At 51.6% G+C, this 15689-nt stretch overlaps 4 protein-coding genes across 4 annotated transcripts; 1 reads left to right on the top strand and 3 right to left on the bottom strand.

Moving 5' to 3' along the window:
* Positions 1-374: 374 nt before the first annotated feature.
* Positions 375-7755, bottom strand: COCMIDRAFT_6704 (uncharacterized protein; the record flags this gene model as incomplete). The annotated part of the gene is made up of 3 exons (XM_007691357.1): positions 375-764; positions 830-7560; positions 7629-7755. 3 exons carry the CDS (start codon positions 7753-7755, stop codon positions 375-377), a joined length of 7248 nt encoding a protein of 2415 aa, XP_007689547.1.
* A 418-nt stretch (positions 7756-8173) lies between these two features.
* On the bottom strand, positions 8174-10233 carry COCMIDRAFT_99590 (uncharacterized protein; the record flags this gene model as incomplete). Its single annotated transcript, XM_007691387.1, has 4 exons — positions 8174-8935; positions 8986-10011; positions 10077-10150; positions 10203-10233. 4 exons carry the CDS (start codon positions 10231-10233, stop codon positions 8174-8176), a joined length of 1893 nt encoding a protein of 630 aa, XP_007689577.1.
* Positions 10234-11168: 935 nt separating this feature from the next.
* On the bottom strand, positions 11169-14791 carry COCMIDRAFT_38197 (uncharacterized protein; the record flags this gene model as incomplete). The annotated part of the gene is made up of 10 exons (XM_007691378.1): positions 11169-11338; positions 11389-11506; positions 11556-11719; positions 11773-12318; positions 12372-12503; positions 12558-13747; positions 13800-13984; positions 14036-14496; positions 14565-14643; positions 14702-14791. The coding sequence occupies 10 exons, from the start codon at positions 14789-14791 to the stop codon at positions 11169-11171; spliced, it is 3135 nt and encodes a 1044-aa protein (XP_007689568.1).
* Positions 14792-15441: 650 nt separating this feature from the next.
* Positions 15442-15603, top strand: COCMIDRAFT_99577 (uncharacterized protein; the record flags this gene model as incomplete). Its single annotated transcript, XM_007691388.1, has 1 exon — positions 15442-15603. The coding sequence occupies one exon, from the start codon at positions 15442-15444 to the stop codon at positions 15601-15603; it is 162 nt and encodes a 53-aa protein (XP_007689578.1).
* Between the last annotated feature and the right edge of the window lie 86 nt (positions 15604-15689).

Raw genomic sequence — 15689 nt, forward strand, 5'->3', positions numbered from 1 at the left:
TGGTTGTGGTGTGAGAATGCAGCTACTAGGCCCCCCACCCCCACCTTTTGAAAACCGTAGATCACCACTTGAGAACAACACTCACAGGGAAGTTTCTAGATAAACGGGAAACTCACAAGAAAAACTCAACCAAGTCGCTAAAATGATACTGCATATTTGTCAAAGAATATGATTAAAAGTACACGAGACATGAAGATTGCTCTCTCTTTTTCTCTTTCTCTCAGCTAAGCATGTATCCAAGAACAAAAAACAAAATGAACAACTCCCATGCTATGCTACCACTATGACAAACAGCCTCCCCTCCCCGCTTCACAATCATTAAAACGTAAGGTTAAAAGTTCTGAAATGCATGCTGCCCCCCCTTCTTTGCACGGCTACCAGAAACTGCACCAACCGATATAATGCTGGCATAGATTCTCCAAGTTAGTTGCTTCTTTAATGAGTCGATCGACCTGCATCTCCGTCTTCAATTCCTCGCCCTTGCCGAAATCACGACCGGTTAGCTTTTCCTTGACGCGGCTCAGGACTTGCAAGGCACGCGCGTTCTGGACTTCCTTGGCATCGGCCTCGTTGTTTTGAGGAGGGGCAACAGAGGAGCGGTGGCGGGGGCGACCAACGATGCTGGACATTTGGTGTGGGTCGGTGGTTGCGGCGGCGGTGTCAGCACCCATGATGGATTGGCGGCGTTCAGACGGGTAGTTGGGCTCCACGGGGGACGCATCGCGGTGGTTTAGGCGCCAAGTTAGGAGAGGATCGTGTATGAACTGTAGTTGAGTATGTTAGTATCAATGCATCTCATCTTCAATTTTACAATGCGCAGTCGACTTACAGCTTCAAGAACCGCCATGACACTCTCCTTGTTGCTTCGTAGTACCCGCATGACATGTTCGCAAGTGGTTCGGTAGCTACCCTCGATATTGCTCACTTCCATGGCATATGTCAACATGCGCGTGAGACGGAATGGCACACGTTCAGGATACTTCTCACGGTGCATGGCCACCTCGAAACAATCTCCGAAATCGATGTGAATAATCTTGCCGGTAACTCGGTCCAACATCAAGTTACTTGGGTGGCGATCTCCCAGGCCGAGAATGTATCCGACCATGGACATGACAGCAAGCGAACGCGTGTAGTTGGTACGGCGATCAAGCCAGGCTTCCGAAGATTTAGATTTCAGCCAGAGGACGCGGTACAGATCTTGACCCGTCGTATTATCAAGGGCGTAACCGAACACTTCCACCTTTTGCATGAGAGTGAGACAATCGTAGTCAGGCGCCATCTGCAACATGATACGGTGCTCAATGTTAAGCAGAATCTTCCGACTGTCTCGGTACTCTCGGATGAGTACGTGCAGCGTGTCACTATTAGGGACGAAACCAAGCAAACCAGACTGCGTACTAAGCGGAACGGCAGCATATCGTTGAATGTTAAGGTGACGCTTGCGCGACTCCACGTCGTTGGAGAGCAGGGTATTGCAGAGACCAAAGAGTTGCATGACACGTTCATCTTGTCGAATATCTTCGTGTCCTTTGAGAATGTGGGTGTGTGCTTTGCCGTCGCTGCCACGCATTTCCAGTTTCCTAGGTCGCTGTTTGGACTGGATGACAGTCGCGACCGGATCGAAGGAGATGATTCGGATAACAGGCTTACCAACCTGGTAGGTTCCAGGAACCGCGAGCTCAAGATCATGCGCTTCCTTGAGTTTGGGCGAGACATACTGCAACTCGAGCGTCATCAAGGAAGGTAGTTGTCGCGCAATCTTGCGGAACACCTGGTAGTAGAGATCCCACGCTTGATTAAGATCACCTATTTCACCGGAGGTCCTGAATGTGTTGCACCAGTCACGGGCCTCCTGGAGTTCACGACCAAAAGACTGGATGAACGAGATTTCGCGGAGTGTTTCAGGGCCCTTGTCGAGCATTGCGTGTAGGGGTGCCAGTGTGGCGAACATGCCGTCTATGTTGTGGTCGCCAAAGTACAATCGACTGGCCTCCTCGAGACCCTCGTGCCATTGTTCATGCCACAAGACAGCAATACGAATCAGCTCATGACTGACAAGATCGGCTTGCTCAACCAGCCGTGGCGAGTGTTCGCGCATAGCTTCCATAAGCTCCTTTGCCGATCGCTGACGTCGTGAGACATCGGATTTCATAGAGACAGTCAATGGGAAAACCAAGGCTTGGGGATGTGCTTTCCCGACTTCGATGAGGAGCTGGTGTATGGATTGCCGGACGACAGCGTTGGGCTGATTGATTCGGGCAAGCAGTTGCGGGATGACCTCAAGCCAAGTATCGATTGGAACCGACTTTGTGCCCTCCGTGATGGTGCGGTTGACTCCCTCTCTACCGCCATAGCTGAACCACAGGGTGAGCAGCCTCAGCGTATCTTGTAGTGAACTGGTTGATGACAGTGCAATGGATTTGAAGAAGCCTTGGATAGCCGGGATCACATGATCGTGAATAATGTTATGAGGCACGTCGGTGGCCTCCCGGTCAGACTTAGATGTGATGGAGTTGATGACTTCAAAGTTAGCAAGTGCCCACGCATGCCATGCCTTGTACCAGTCCTTGTTGTAGCGTGTGGCGGCGGCATAGGCGGCGAGAATCTCATGCACAAACTCATGATCCCATTCGCCGTCGTTGAGTTCTTGTTGCCAGTCACCCTGCTTCAGATAGCATTTGGCTAGCAGACGGTGGCATTCGGCAAGGTCCGTGGGCGAGGTGCCAGTGACTGATCCATTCATCAAACTCGAGCCGTGCATTCCATTGACCCCGTTATGTCCATTGGTGGCAGCAAAGGGGTTCACGTTACTGAACATGTGCTGGCCATTGGACATGCCGTTCATGCCATTTTGTGCCATCATGGGGTTAACTGCGGCTCTACTCCTCATGGCAAGGTCTTCAGAAAGTCGCGCAGTGAAGTCCTTCATGCTGTCGAGTGCTTCTTGCTTGTGGTTTTGGTCGGCCCACATGTACTTGTACGTAGTGTAGGCCACGGGGTGTGAGATCTCGTGAGCATTGTTCCGCACAAACTCAACCACGGTGCTATCGCCAGTACTCTCGATATCAAGCAACTTCTGGAGAGCCTTGTTTGCGAGGTTCATTCTGTTGCTCTTCCTGCACAGATTGGTGTATTTGATCCACATGTCGGTGCCTTCTTGCGGTGAGATGACAAGCTGGCGCACCTTGATCATACGCTGCCAGACTTCTGGATTTGGCTGCAATCCCCTAAGTCGCTTCATCCAGGTCTTGCGCATACTCTTCTGCTTCTCAAGGTTGCCCTCGTTCTGTTTGTATTGCATGATTTCCTCAAGCTCCGCAAGCATCTGCACACGAATCATTGGCAAATAAGCTCGCTGGTACGACTCTCCCAGTAGCGAGCTGAGCTCCGTGTCCAGACCTTTTCGAGCCTTGGCAATTTCATCAACGGCAATTTCGAATCGGTTGTTGTGGATGTTGAGAATAGAAGCAAAGAAAGCGCGGTCAGGCGACTGCTCCTTCATGACGCCAAGGTAGTTGTCCATGTCCGCAAACTTGCCCAGACCCCACGCAGCTGTCGCAGCGAGCGGTGCTATCGCCTTGCGATACTCCTGCGAAGCATTGGCCCACTTCTCCTTGGACAGACTGGAAAGAAGATCCCACTCGCCCAGAGCGTGCAAGCATCGCATCTTGCCCATGGTCACATCGAAAGAGTCGGGCTCTTCAAGCTCACGTCTCTGGTAAGCAGCAAGTGCCTCATCCCATTTCTGCAATTTCTCGAACCAAGTCTCCTTGAGCTCGACGTCGTGGTAGTTTTGTGCCTTACGTAAAATACCAAAAGCTGCGTCGGTCTGTTGGAGTTGGTTGTTGATGCTAATAAGGGCTTCCACAGCGCTGGAATTCTGCTCCGCGTTGAATTCGAGCTCCTTGTAGTGCAGTGCTTTGGCAAAAGCATGGCATTTTCCAGCATACATACCAAGTATCCTGACATCGATTGGTAGTGCTTTATCGTCGTGCTCCATAAACTCTGCCAAATTAAGCAAAACCTGGAGTATCTCGGGTGGGATGTTTGGTGATGTGAGTGCGGTTTCGATGGATCGAACAAGTTCTTCCTGATATTGATCGTACAATTCCGTCCAACATGAGACGAAAGCCGAGTTGAACAGTGTCCTGGCGATGGGGTTGTACACGCTTCCGAGAGGTGTGCAGGCACGTAATGCTTGCTGAGGCGACTCCCTGAGAAGCTCGACACTGAATCTTCGCATCCATTCGATCCAATCTTCTTTGGTGGTCTTGTTGGAGGCTTCCCAAGCTTGCTTCAAATGCTGTTGGTTGACTGCCAACTTCTTGGTAAGGATCTCGGCGGGGTTCAAGTCTTCGTCATCCTCACCGTATCGCTCGTCTGGGCTAAGATCCTGCGGCAGTGGTTCGCCTTTTTGCAGCTTCGATACGATACGGGCATAGTTCTCATGAGGTACCTTGTGCGCAACCAAGATTTTGCTGACTGTCGGCACAAAATGAATGTAGTCTGGACCGAGCTGGAAGATCAGGGCACAGAGTGTCTCAAGAGCGGTTTGCTTTAGGGTGGGCTCACTGCCAGCAAGTACTCGGCAAATGGGATGTATGATGCGGGCTGCAAACTCAGAGACATTCACCTGCTTGGAAAGCCGGCCCAATGTTTCAATTGCATGCCTTCGGATCTGAATAGGCTGTCCGGGCTTATCGAACATCTTGACCATGACCGGAATGATGAGATGCATGTATTCTTCGGCACTTGAGCCAAAGATGAGAAAAGCATGTAGTACTCTTTCTGAAGGTAGGCGCTTGCCAGTCTGGTCCGAGTCGAGCACACTGAGCATAAGTGGTAGCACATCGGCCAAGTAGACTTTGAACTCGCCCTCCAGCGAGCGAGCAATAGCCTCAATCAGCGACAAGATGGTGGCTTGTAGTTGTGGACTGCTGCTCCAATACTCTTTGATGGTTGAAAGAATGCTGGGAAGGTAGGGACGAATATGCTGGCGCACAATACGGACTAGCTGACTGAGCTGGTTGAAGTAACCTTCTGAGCGTCCAGCTGGCGTCGACCTGATGACATGGAGGAAGCCAGGCACGACTTGGTTGAGAAAAGGAACGCATTTTAGGCCCATGGTTGCGTAAATGTTCATGACAGCCTCTACAATTGCAGTATGATACTGCACTAGGGAGGGATCCTTTAGCAGTCCCATGAGCGTGCTAATGACAATGGTCGGGTAATACTCTTCGTTTGAAGGAGTGATACCTTGCATGATGAGGGAAACATCAGTGATGGCTTGCGCTTCCAATATGAGATGGGTGTCCGGTGATTGCTCCATGATTTTCTGGTACTCATCCGGATCTAGTGCTCCGAGGGTACCCATGAGCCGAACGGTTTCCCTTCTAAGTTCACCTTCAGGTTCGGTCTTGGCGATGTTCATCAGGATGTTCATAAGCTCCGGGTACTCTCGGTATGGTTCAATCACATATCCAGCGTTTGTGGCCAGTTGTCCAAGCGCCTTCAGGGCAGAGAAGCGTTTGGCGTCCGATGTCTGATCTTGCATAAAGTCCAGAATGACGGGCATGAGGTCTTTGATATATTTGATCATTCCTTCGCCACCGACTGTGGCAAGGTCACCAATAGCTTTGAGTGTAGTCGAAGCGACCTCGGGATTTGGATCTTTGCACTTTGGAAGCAACACTTCGACAATGGGATCTATCAGTGGCTTGATAAGACTGTCGGCGGCACCAACAAGACTACTAATGAGTTTGGCACTTTCTTCTTTACTGCGCGGACTGTTGGCGTAATTCACTTCAGTCAGTAGTTGCAGAAGGACTTTGCGAAGCGAAGGAAAGACATAGGCAGGATTGACGGCTGTCAACCGACCGATGATGGACATGGCAGCCTCTCGGATGCCAAATACCTCGTCGTTCAGAGCGAGGAAGAGAGTACGGACATTGTCAGCTTTACCAAGGTGACGATCGAAGCGGGCGTCCAATGCTACGAGGACGTCCCACCGGATATCTGAGTCAATATCACCTACGCCGACAGTTAGAAGCTTCTCAATGATGTCGCCAACCACTTTTGTCGCGTGAGTGCTAGTCTGGTGGACGATGGGATCTTTGACAAAAAGTTGACAGCAGGTCAGGGCAGCACGCTTTCGAATCTCTGGGTTGTCCGCTTCGACATATCGAATAGCAACATCGCGAACAAACTCGTTCAAGACGTGTCCTGTGAAGTCAAAACTACCCAGTGTGTGCAGTGCTAATGCAATCTCTGCTTCTCTTTGGGCAATCGCCTGTGGGTCCTTATGATCGCGTGTCCATATCTGTGGCGGTTGTGAGACTTGGTAAGGGCTACCCAGAGGTAAAAAGTGCCGGCCAGCGAGAATCTGGCTGAGGAGATCCAAAAGCTTTTCCTGGATCATGGGCCGTGAAGGTGGTACGTAGTGAGCCATGTCGACGAGAGCCTGAAAGAGAGAATCGCTCAGCCCGCAAGAGAAGATGGGATCTAGCAAGCGCTCAACAGACTTGGTAAGAGCCTGACCGACCGCCGCAGCAATCATACTGAGACACTGGAATATCGGCGCTTCATTTATGACGCTTTTGTTCCGTGCCTTTGCAATGAGGCCTTCCTGGATGAAACCCAGAATGCCTTCCAAGTACGGTGAGATGGCGACTCCGACGGCGTTTGCAATTTGTCCAATAGCTACAAATGCCTTATCCCTATCGCGATCCTTCCTAATCAGACCTTGGAGGTGGAGCATGCACTGATGGAGGTACTTTGTCGCAAACTCGGTAGGCGAATAAGCAGCAAGAATAGGGATAATGAGCACCACCTCCCTCCGCACCAGAGCATCACGATGCTCCCTGTACTTGAGCACCTGCTCAACCGTCTCCTTGTATTTTTGGTCGTTCATGAACATGGCACTCTTGTCAAGCAGCTCCTTCATAGTGAGCAGCGAACCGTGGATGGCCTCGTTGGTGTTGATTGTGAAGCCACGCAGAATTTCGTCATAGACCTTGCCGAACCAAAGTTGTCGCATCTGCGAGTCACGCGGGGATATGATCTCGAAGCAGGCACTGATGGCCTCGGCCGCAGACTCTCTGATGAGAACCTTGGGGTCGCGTAGGGCCACCCAGATAACCTCGAAAATCTGTGCAATCCATTGGTACATGAGGGTCGGCGAGTTTTTAGCCAGCTCGCGCAGGATGAGGACAGCAGCGAAGCGCCGATTCTCCAGGCGTTCCAACTGCAGCCACTCGAGGGCACCCTTGACTTCTGCCTCGACAAGCTCTGCTGTGAGGGTGCCACCGGGTTTTGCGAGGCGTCCGAGAGCCTTGGCTGCTACCACCATGGCTGTAATGTCCTGCCCCCGCATCACCGCCCTCAGGTACGAGGCAAACCGCGTCGTCTTCTGGCCCGCATCGTCGCCGCGGAAATCGATGAGGGCGTTTAGCGCGTGGATGCCGCCGATGCGTTCGTTCGAGTCGCTGCCGGTGACAATAAGGCCCGAGATTCTGGTGTAAACTTCGTTGTTGAAATTGGTAAAGAGATTGGGCGCGAGTTCTGTGCTACGTCAGTTTTCCGAAGCCTGGGCGGGGGGTTTTTTTTTCTGCATCGCGCTGCTGCCTCACCTCGGTGCGCCGACTCGACTGTCTGCCGCAGCGTGTTTGCTGCTCGCTGTCGTGTCTCGTCATTCTTCGAGCGTAGTTCGTGGACTATGCGGTCCAACGTGGACGAAAGGGGACTCTGCTGCGCCATCCTGTCTGCTTCACCTGAAGCCTCTCGCAGCAAGAGTGTGGATGCTCAATCCATCCATAGAAAGGAAAAAAGAGACAGGTAAGAGAAGACGCGTGGGTGGAATTGGAGCGCAGTCAAAGTTAACTGCTGTGTCGGCACCGCACGTCGTATGTCACCAAAGCGGACTAGTAAGCTCTGACCCACATCACTCTCGCGCTAGTCCTAAAGCTTACACCGGGGAAGCGCTTCGTCATGCAAAGGCCATCAGCGGCGGTGAAATATCAAGTAAATGCTACCATGCATAAGCTTCTCAATTGAATCCAGAACATGTCACGGCCACCAATAACATTATCTTCGGACACATGCGCTGCTTTTGCTATGATACATTTCCACTCACCGCGTACCGCGCATAGTCATTATGCCGTATGCCTCTCTCTCTCTAACCGCCCAACACGCCCTGCGCAGCCTGCCCAACCAGTCCACCTAGCTGCCCAAAGAAGATAGACTTCAGGATGGTTTCACCTTCTCCTACTGCCCACATACCTGCTTCACTTAGCTTCTCACGCCAGATGTGCTTCTCCTCCTTGCTCAGCTCATCCCACCTCCTTGCCGCGGCGTGCTTCTTCAAAACTTCCTCGTCTCCTTCGTGTACTTCTGTGCTAAGAGCACCATCGGACTCAGCATCATGGTGAACTACCAAAGCTTTTGGCTCAGATGGGATGTCTGCTGATGCTGTCTCGTCGGATAAGACATGAGGCAGGTGGATATGCAATAGATCGGCGATGCGGTGCGACGTTTTCACAATTGGCGAGTCTGCATTGTTGAGGACAGCTTGATGACGTTTCTCCCGCAAGGTTTCACCAAATGTCTTGTGTTGACCGGCTGCATTTTGTAGACTGGCAGGGAGTATGCCCTTGGTCAGGTTGCCTTCTGGATCCACGAGCGACTGTATCAAAAGCGCTAGTACTGCGACAACCATGGCTGTGACGAGGTACGTCGCCAATGTAAATAAGTTTCTCGATTGAGCTGTCTGCAGGACATGGCGCGATCCAATATTTTGCAACGGGAAGGTTTCCACACTGATCGTATTGCCCAGGCTGGTACTCGCCAGACGAAGATATGGGGTTGCTGGGCGGCCTTTAGGGGTCTCTGGCTTGTGGAATGGCGAAAATACGACTTTGGTCATTTGGAAATCGTGGACCTAGTTTTAGTTAACAACCGCGAATAGCAATTACCAGGCTTTCATCTTACATTGTCATAACTGTTGAAAGAGTGGAAAGCACTCAACGAGTCTCTCGATGGGCCGTGGTAGTCCATCGTGTAAACCGTCAAGGACATGTCAATCGCCGCTATAGCAATAGCAATCTGATAGGCGCCCTGGTCATCCGCATCAAGGAGAGCGACATCCATGTCAGTTGCCGCCTTCACGTGCTTTGGTAACGCTTTGCGTAAAGCAATACTGCCTCCGTCCTGGTAAAAGTGAAACAATAGCAGCTCAACCCCGCTCCTGTTAGGCTTATTCGCGAGCAAAAGCAGATGCTTTGGCGAAAGCCATCGCACACCTCTTAACTTGCTTCTCGAGCCCTTTTCTACGTGGGGTAATGTGTAGACTTTTCGGTGTTCGTTCCGGCCTTTTGTCTTTCGTTGTTCAAAATTGTAGCCAGCCTCCTGCACAAAGACTTCATAATCCGTCACAAAGGCTACCCGGAATCGCCCTTCCTCTTGTGTGAAGATGTCAAGATCGTTTGCTTCTTGCCCTTTTTGTAGCTTGATGCGTTCTATTACGTCTTGGTTCGATGGCTTGGTAGATGTTGCGTTGAAGATTACAACCTCGTTCTCGTCGCCCGCAAGTCCAGAAGCAATTGCGCCGATCCGCCTATTTGGTATGTTCGTCGTCGTTCTTTGCGGCGGTGACAATCGGATTATTCGCTGGTATCCTTCCTTTTTCGCGCCAACTGATTGCGGGGTCGTAAAAAGTGTCGTCTTGCTGAGAAACTCTATGTCGCCATCCGCCTTCTCTGCACCGCTGCTAGCCCCCTTGTTCTTAGGAAAGCGCAGTTCAAAGGCGCGCAAGTGTTCATTCCGCGCAGACAAGCGGTCTTCTTCGCTACTGTTGTTACCCGCGAACAGAATCAAGCCATCCTTGGTGGAGAGGTTCTCCAGACAGGTAATCGAGTCATCTTTGCTTGCCTCGATCTCGGCGATGGCTTCTACGGTTGGCGCTCGTGAGCTGAAGTCGAATGCAGTGATTTGGTTCTTGACTCCAGTACGCCCGGCCTAAACAACAACGAGCCACGATTAGTACATGTGTGTATACGGCTCTATTTGAGCATTGTACGCACCCCTCCGCCACCGCCTACTACGAGAATCCCGGGCCTATTGCTGGCAAATGTGGCCGCGAAGATGGGGTAGCTTGCTGCTGCTATTAGCGGGGTTGCACCTAAGGGGCTACGGCAGCGCGAACATACTCTTAGCTTTCGAGACGGTAGGTCGCGACATCGGATTATTTTGATACCGCGCGACGCACGGTAGGTTGTTGCCGTTGTCCAAGCTTCGCGGTCAATCTAAGCAGGGTACAAATATCCGCGCGGGGTGAGCGTCTAGTAAATGCGACTCGAGTAATTGTGTCGCGTAGGGATAAGGGTTCTTTTCAGGGATGCGAGAAGGTCGTTGTGTATAGAGAATAGGGCTGGGATCTCTGGTTCTGTCCACGTTGCGCGCAGGAAATCAACAAGCCACCTGCGCAAGCGTCATCGTTCTGGCCAGTTTCATGGTAGGGCCTTGGCTTATCGATAGGGCTGAAACAACCAGGTTCCCCCTCCGAGGGAACAGCGATCAACGCCCATCACTCCGGGATATCGTGTGCAACGCAGCAAGCAAGACAGATATCCAATGATGCGCAACGATTACGTCTCATTGCATGCCGGACTAAAAAATGCTATCTACGGTGACCTTTAGGTCGGGGCAATCTCCTCCTCATACATATGCTTCATCATCATCATCGTCATCCCAAAAATAATTCCTCTTGTGGATATCGCCCTCCTCTTTTTCGTAATCCCGTGTGCCAACACACGCCGAAATCAACGCCGCCTGACACCAACAGAGTACCACTAGCCAGAAGAAACCTCCGGCTCACACCGTCTTCCGTAAAAAATCAAAACGCCAGGATGCTCGCTAATTGGAATCCAAGAAGACTCCTAGACCTTAACCCGCCTCCCTTCCCTTGACATTAGCAGCCTTTTGCCTGTGCATACTTTCCATTCTATTCGCCTATCATGTGAATATTTGCCAATAGGTATTTGGAACCGAGGCCTCACAACCCAAACAGCCAAGGGTCGCCATCATCAGCTGCACTTTGAGTCAAGGCACACGTGCGTGCCACGTCGGCAAACTGTCCGTTTATTGAGGTAAATGATATGGTTGTTGGAACCAATTTACTGAGGCAGTGGCAATGGCTGTCCGTTTGCTGCTGCAGCCCGTGCTTCGGCCTGGGCTTGTGCAATGACATCAGCCTGGTGGACGGCACTTTGCACGATTTGCTGCTCGTCTGGGCTGAGGTTCTTGGTAAGGTCTTCGTAGAGTGCAGGTTGCTCTTGTTGTAGGCCTACATCATGTCAATACACACTTTGAGTACTTTCAGTGCGACAAACTTACGGAGCAACGCATGCTTGAACATGCCATATGGCTCGACCTTGTCAAGGGGTGTTTCCAGGAGACTCTCCTCTTCCAGCTCGTCATCGTCCTCATCATCGAGGGAGCTGAATTTCTGTGCCTGTTGCCTGTTAGCATTTATTGCGTGCTTTAGGACGTAGGAGCATTACCTCTTCGTTTAGGAAGTCGAGATAGGCGGCGCTCTCATCTTTGACATCCTCGGCTTCATCCGCTTCATTACTCCAATCAGCTTCCTGCTCCCACTCTTCGTCTTCCTCCTCTTCGAATTCAGCCGAGTAGTCAAATGCGTCTTCCTTCTTCGCTTCTTCGCGGTCTATGTATATGTTAGTACTAATATGTAATAGAGTTTTTGCTTCAAAAACTCACTCTTCAATGCCGCGGGAAGTGTTTGGAAAAGGCGCGTTACGCCCTGTAGCAGACGTGGCCAGCCCTGTTGTACGCTGACAGGAACATCCTGAGCTCTCAGTGTCAACAGAGCGCAGATCGCCGAGATGCACAGCTTCTTGTCATGGACTCTGGTAAAGTGGTCGATGCTTGAGAACCAAAGACTAAAGAACTTGTTGGTCCAACCATTGCTCTCCAGCACATGCAATGCCAATGCGGGGTTGTAGTAGATAGAGTTAATGACCACTTCCATCAGATGTATCCTCAGAGACTTGACCTTGGGCTCTTCATTGGTCAGGACGTGCATGGTTAGTCCAATGAACTCTGGAATGTAGTCGTCAACGGAACCACGCATGTTGAGCATGATGATCTCAGCTAGCTTGCAGCCGCAAATTCGATCAACACCGCCAACTTTGTCGTCCTTGAAGATTGTCCTGACCATGTCGACAATGGCATCAAGATATGCTCGGTTTTGAACCAGCATGGGAGTACCATAGTTGACAAAGTTCTCAAGCGCAGGAAGCATATCTGCATATCGTCAGCGACTTGATGTTAGGATACAAACGTTGAAGTATACATGCCTTCGAGATATAGCTCAGCGCCAGCCTTGAACGTTCTATGTATCAGCTCAAACGCCTGCCACATGGTGCCGGAGATGCTCTTAGCAGCAAAAGTGCAGCTGTCAATAATTTCGAAGACTTCGTTGTACAAATCTGCGAAAGAAATTAGTATGAATAAAAACATAGGTAACCTATGGAACTGCATACCGTAAAGCTTATTCTCGAGAGTGATGGTGATGACAGGCATCAAGATAGTCTCCAAGTGCAAGAGAACATCGGGTGTGCTCTCTAGGGTTAGGATAAGGGTACCAATGGTTTGCAGAACACCGAGCGCGGTAATGCTCTTCTCATCGAGGAAGTCACCATACTCGCTATCTTCACCCTTCTCCTGGTTCCTCGATACCAATTCTCGCACGATACGCAGGTAAGTGTCGCGCAACTGTTCGCTCAGCGCTACGGCGAAGGGAGTCAACTCTGGTGCAAAGACCTCGACAAAGTCCTCCATCACGTTCGATAGGGCATCGACATCGACCTCGTTTGCGAGCTTCAGGAGTTGCTGCATGACCTGAGGAATGTTTTGCTTCATGTTATTTCGGATGACATCGTGACGGATGAGTGGCTGAAGTGACAAAGCTGCAGCTACGCGAACTGGGAGTGTGGGGTCGGCCATGGACTCGAGAATGTTGCGGTAAATGATGATGAGGTTATTTTGATCCTTGAAATCAAGCTGCTCAAACTTCTCCAGGGTGTCGCATGCGCGCGCACGGAGGAAGCCATGGGGACTTCGGAACTCGGGGAAGACATGTCGTACGAAGAAGTACTCGACTTGGTCCGCAATGGGGCTCTTCTTGCCCAAAATGACACCAGATAGCGTACCAATCATACGTAACGCACCCTCCTTTTCCCGCGGGTTCTTCTCGTTGTCGGGTGCGGCCTCGTAGCGGTTGACGACTTCGTTGACAAAGTTCAACACAGTGAAGGTCTGCTTGCGGCGGCTCTTGGTAAGAGTGACTAGGAAGTTGGTGGCAGCAACGTCGGGCGCAGTCACGTCCTCGTAAAAGTTCAACTTGCGGTGCAGGTACTCCTGTGGCTCCTCCTGGAACAGCTCAATATCTTCGTCAGACTGGCAAAGTACTGGAAATACGAGATGCGCAATGAGGTTGTCGGTGTGAGGCTTGAGCAGAGTCCACATGGTCTTGGGCTTGATGCACTCGTCGAGGAAGTTGAGTGTGTAGTACAAGCTGGCTTTTGACAGCCAAACCTGCTTTCCCACCCACTTCTCAACCTGCTGGAGGTAGATCTTGAGGATCTCGGGCGCAAAGTTAGCAATGAAGTTCTTGGCTACCTCGGTGTAGTCGACCTCGTTGTTCTTGCCCAAGGCTGTGGGGTTGCCATATCTGTTTCACGTCAGTATCGCCCGCATGCAAGGTATGACGCTGTGCCACCCACCTGACGTATAATCTGTTCAAGTTTGCATAAGACCACTTCTTTGCCTTCCACCAGTGGTTTACTTCGCGCTCGTCGAGATCTTCGGGGAGTGATGACTCAGGGGGCTCTTTGCCGACCACAGTCAGGAATAGCGTACACCAACCAACCATGACCTGTTGGTCGCGGAGAGATGCGGGGAGATCGAACTGCATACTAAGTCAGCTGCCGTTTCTGCCATGCGCGCGTCGGGACCTTACATAGATGGCATGCTTGTACACCTTGAGCACTGTCCGTAATATCTCGCCAGCTTCCAAGCTTGTCTCGCCCGCCAGTGAGTTGCCAATGTTGAGCAACTGTGGAAAGGACATGGCGACTATCTTGTCAAAGTCTGCGCGGTTCTCGCCAGATTTGAACCTGTAGATTTTGCATATCGCCAGCAAGCACTGCACACCGGCAAACACCGACTCAATGTTTCCAGCATTCAGCAGTTGTACAGTGATGTCGAGGAAATCCGGCCATTTGGCGGGGAAATCATATGCGAGGATCTTCTGGAGGGTAGGAATGAGTTGAAGGCGCACTTGGGGTGGGGAGGCGACGAGGACGGGGATCAGACGATTGCGGAAGGCAGTCTTCTCATCCTCTGGTATGGGTATGGCCTGACTGTACTCCTCGGCAGGCGACCAGCCCTTGGATATGCGGTTCTTGAGGTAGACGACGGCTGTGGGCGGGACGTCAGTGTCAGGAGGGGAGGGCTCTCGTGTGCATACTTGGTGGGCGCATACTTACTCGACAGACGCACGGCGTTGTGTTGCTCCTGCTCGAGAATGTCTAGCAGGCCTCCAGTGAAGCCTGGCTTTTCTTCAGCCTATGTTTCCGTCAGTGCCAGGTTCGAGTATGGATCGTGTGTCGCAGACACCACGCACATGCTTGAGGTCGAGCTCGGCCTGCTGTCTAACGGCGGCATTCGCGTCGAGCGTCGCCTGGATCCGGTCCCGCAAGCCGGCAACGTCCATGGTGGAGAGTGGCTGGCGGAAAGTGCGTCGAGGATTGGCGGCGGCCTACTGTATGTAGCAGACGACGTCCCGGGAGCCGGTGCGGTGAGAAAAGGCCGGTGGGGGTTGGGGTAAGTATATGTACGCCTATTGCTGCGGCCACAGACGGTGGCGTCGAGTAAGAATTGGCGGGAGAGACAGAGAACGGACAAAGGCACGCGTGCTTTTTCCCTTTATTTTGCGCCTCGTCGGGCTTGTGCAGCTTGTGCGGGACGTGAGGATGGAGGGGCAGCAGTTAATTTTGTGTGGACCAGAATCAGAATCGCGGCTTTCCCCCTAGCATCCTTAGCGCACGTGGCGGTCAATGCATTCTCTCCGCCCTCCCTGCCCTTGGCCTTTGTTCTATTCCCCCACCACGCACCCTGTCATGCTTCTATATCTTACACTCAGCCTGCTGTTTTGAATACTAAACATGTTGCATCAAAAACAAGTGAACACTGGTCGACTCGAGAATTGCTCTTTGCTCGCCAAAAGCCGCATTCCGCATCAGCATGCCTAAAGCCGTACCTGCAGCGTGAACATTACAAGTCGACTGACTACAGCAGACCCTGAAGCATCGTTACCATGGATAATGCTTCTCCGAGTCTAGACCAAGGCGACACTTTACTGCCATGTTGGGGTGGCCGATTGTCCTTCTTCTAGTATATATCCGTATAGTACTCATTGCACCATCTTGTTCCAATGTCAACACGACCCGATCTCTGAGCAAATGGCACCATGCCAAATCGCTTGAGCCTGATTGTGTCACCCTTCTGACCTATCACGACCCTTGACCATAGCCACCATGGTGTACGTATGCGATTAGCACATCTGCTACGTCGGCACCCAAATCAGGATTCAACATTATGCGACATCTGCA

This window comes from Bipolaris oryzae (assembly GCF_000523455.1).
Source record: "Bipolaris oryzae ATCC 44560 unplaced genomic scaffold scaffold_98, whole genome shotgun sequence".
NCBI classification, from domain to species: Eukaryota; Fungi; Ascomycota; class Dothideomycetes; order Pleosporales; family Pleosporaceae; genus Bipolaris; species Bipolaris oryzae.